Raw genomic sequence first — 2,077 nt, 5'->3', positions numbered from 1 at the left:
CGTCAAGGCTGTGACCGCTTCCAAGGAGAGGAGCGGCGTGTCCCTGGCCGCACTCAAGAAGACGCTGGCGGCAGGCGGCTACGACGTGGAGAAGAACAACTCCCGCGTCAAGATCGCAGTCAAGAGCCTCGTCACCAAGGGTACCCTGGTCCAGACCAAGGGCACCGGTGCATCCGGCTCCTTCAAGCTCAACAAGAAAGCCGTCGAGGCGAAGAAGCCCGCCAAGAAAGCCGCAGTCCCCAAAGTAAAGAAGGTGGCCGCCAAGAAGCCCGCCGCGGCGAAGAAGCCCAAGAAGGTAGCAGCCAAGAAGGCCGTCGCCGCAAAGAAGTCCCCCAAGAAGGCCAAGAAGCCCGCTACACCCAAAAAGGCCGCCAAGAGCCCCAAGAAGGTGAAGAAGCCCGCCGCAGCGGCCAAGAAGGCAGCCAAGAGCCCCAAGAAGGCTACAAAGGCAGCCAAGCCCAAAGCCGCCAAGCCCAAGGCAGCCAAGGCCAAGAAGGCAGCCCCCAAGAAGAAGTAAACCTATTACAAACAGTGTTCTACTCGATACATGTTGTACCACAAAAGGCTCTTTTAAGAGCCACCCACCTCTTTCCATAGAAAGCGCATTGATTTCCATGTACTACCTGTCGTGGAAAAGAAATTACGCACACTAGGCTACTTTTACGCACACAACATTGTCCCACTCTGGGTGTGTGCGAAGGGAGAGGCATATAATAGAGGGCCAAAATGGCTCAGAAATTCGACCTCACGAGTGCACCCTCACCAGCCATTTTTATATATGAGCCACTGGGCTATTCCCGTTCAGAGGCAGGCTGCTGTGATGTGTTACAAGTGCCATGTAATAACAATAACAATACTATAGTGGCTTCGAATTGAAACTCACGAGTGCACCCTCAACAGCCATTTTTATATATGAGCCACTGGGCTATTCCCGTTCAGAGGCAGGCTGCTGTGATGTGTTACAAGTGCCATGTAATAACAATAACAATACTATAGTGGCTTCGATTTCAAACTCAAGAGTGCACCCTCACCAGCTGTTTGTTTCCCATTTGGAGAGAAATAATGTGTGGATGTCATTTCGGACATTTTGGCGCTCACGCGAAATGACACAAAGTAACAAAGTCGGAGGGAAACAAAGTAGCCTCTCACTCGCTGCCTGTGGGTGGGAACCGGCTTAGGGCTGTCTGTCTGTCCATCTGTCTGTCCCTCGCTCCAATTGGATAAGGCCACACCGGCCCGGTGGCCAATCGTTGCCTCTTGTGGCGAGGTATATGTACGGCTCTCGAAGTGGCGAGCGGCTCATTCAGACTTTCTGTGACTTTCTCAAGCTACCAATATGAGCGGAAGAGGCAAAACCGGAGGCAAGGCCAGGGCGAAGGCAAAGACCCGTTCATCCCGTGCTGGCCTCCAGTTCCCCGTGGGCCGTGTGCACAGGCTGCTGCGCAAAGGCAACTACGCCGAGCGTGTGGGCGCTGGCGCACCAGTCTACCTGGCCGCCGTACTCGAGTACCTGACTGCTGAGATCCTGGAGTTGGCCGGCAACGCTGCCCGTGACAACAAGAAGACTCGTATCATCCCCCGTCACCTGCAACTGGCCGTCCGTAACGACGAGGAGCTGAACAAACTGCTCGGCGGTGTGACCATCGCTCAGGGTGGTGTGCTGCCCAACATCCAGGCAGTCCTACTCCCCAAGAAGACCGAGAAGGCAGTCAAAGCCAAGTAAATTCGCTACTGCGACTTCAACTTGACTACTCAACCCCCAAAGGCTCTTTTAAGAGCCAACCACCTAGCTCTCCAAAAGCGCAAAGTACCTTTCTATGACCGCAATACATTGAGTGGGTGTATACACAACTATTTCGACATTCTGTGCCCACATGAGGCCTTGCATGAACAACAACACCTACTTGGCCTCATTTGCCATAGCAGGCTAGCATTAGATGATACGTGCCTATAAGCTGTCACTCTTGACTTTGGCGACTATTATTGCGCGTAAAGGGCCGGCGGCGTCCTATTGCGCGCGCACCGGGAGTTTGAGTTTTGGAGAGGCCGGGCCTCCCGTCCAATGGCCAACGGAGGA

The 2,077-nt window shown here is 54.0% G+C and overlaps 2 protein-coding genes across 2 annotated transcripts in view; both read left to right on the top strand.

Annotated features, from left to right (window-relative positions):
- The window catches only part of LOC311118969 (histone H1-like), a gene marked incomplete at both ends in the record, with an annotated part of 624 nt that extends 107 nt beyond the window's left edge, over positions 1-517 (top strand). The window contains one exon of the mRNA XM_084193716.1: positions 1-517. This exon is cut by the window's left edge and continues 107 nt beyond it. Within this exon, the coding sequence (XP_084049842.1) occupies positions 1-517 (517 nt within the window).
- An 819-nt stretch (positions 518-1,336) lies between these two features.
- Positions 1,337-1,723, top strand: LOC311118967 (histone H2A; the record flags this gene model as incomplete). Its single annotated transcript, XM_084193714.1, has 1 exon — positions 1,337-1,723. The coding sequence occupies one exon, from the start codon at positions 1,337-1,339 to the stop codon at positions 1,721-1,723; it is 387 nt and encodes a 128-aa protein (XP_084049840.1).
- Between the last annotated feature and the right edge of the window lie 354 nt (positions 1,724-2,077).

The sequence above is a fragment of the Coregonus lavaretus genome (genome assembly GCF_964263955.1).
Source record: "Coregonus lavaretus genome assembly, contig: HAP1_SCAFFOLD_2116, whole genome shotgun sequence".
Classification (NCBI taxonomy): Eukaryota; Metazoa; Chordata; class Actinopteri; order Salmoniformes; family Salmonidae; genus Coregonus; species Coregonus lavaretus.
This window is presented reverse-complemented; position numbering and strand designations above follow the sequence as displayed.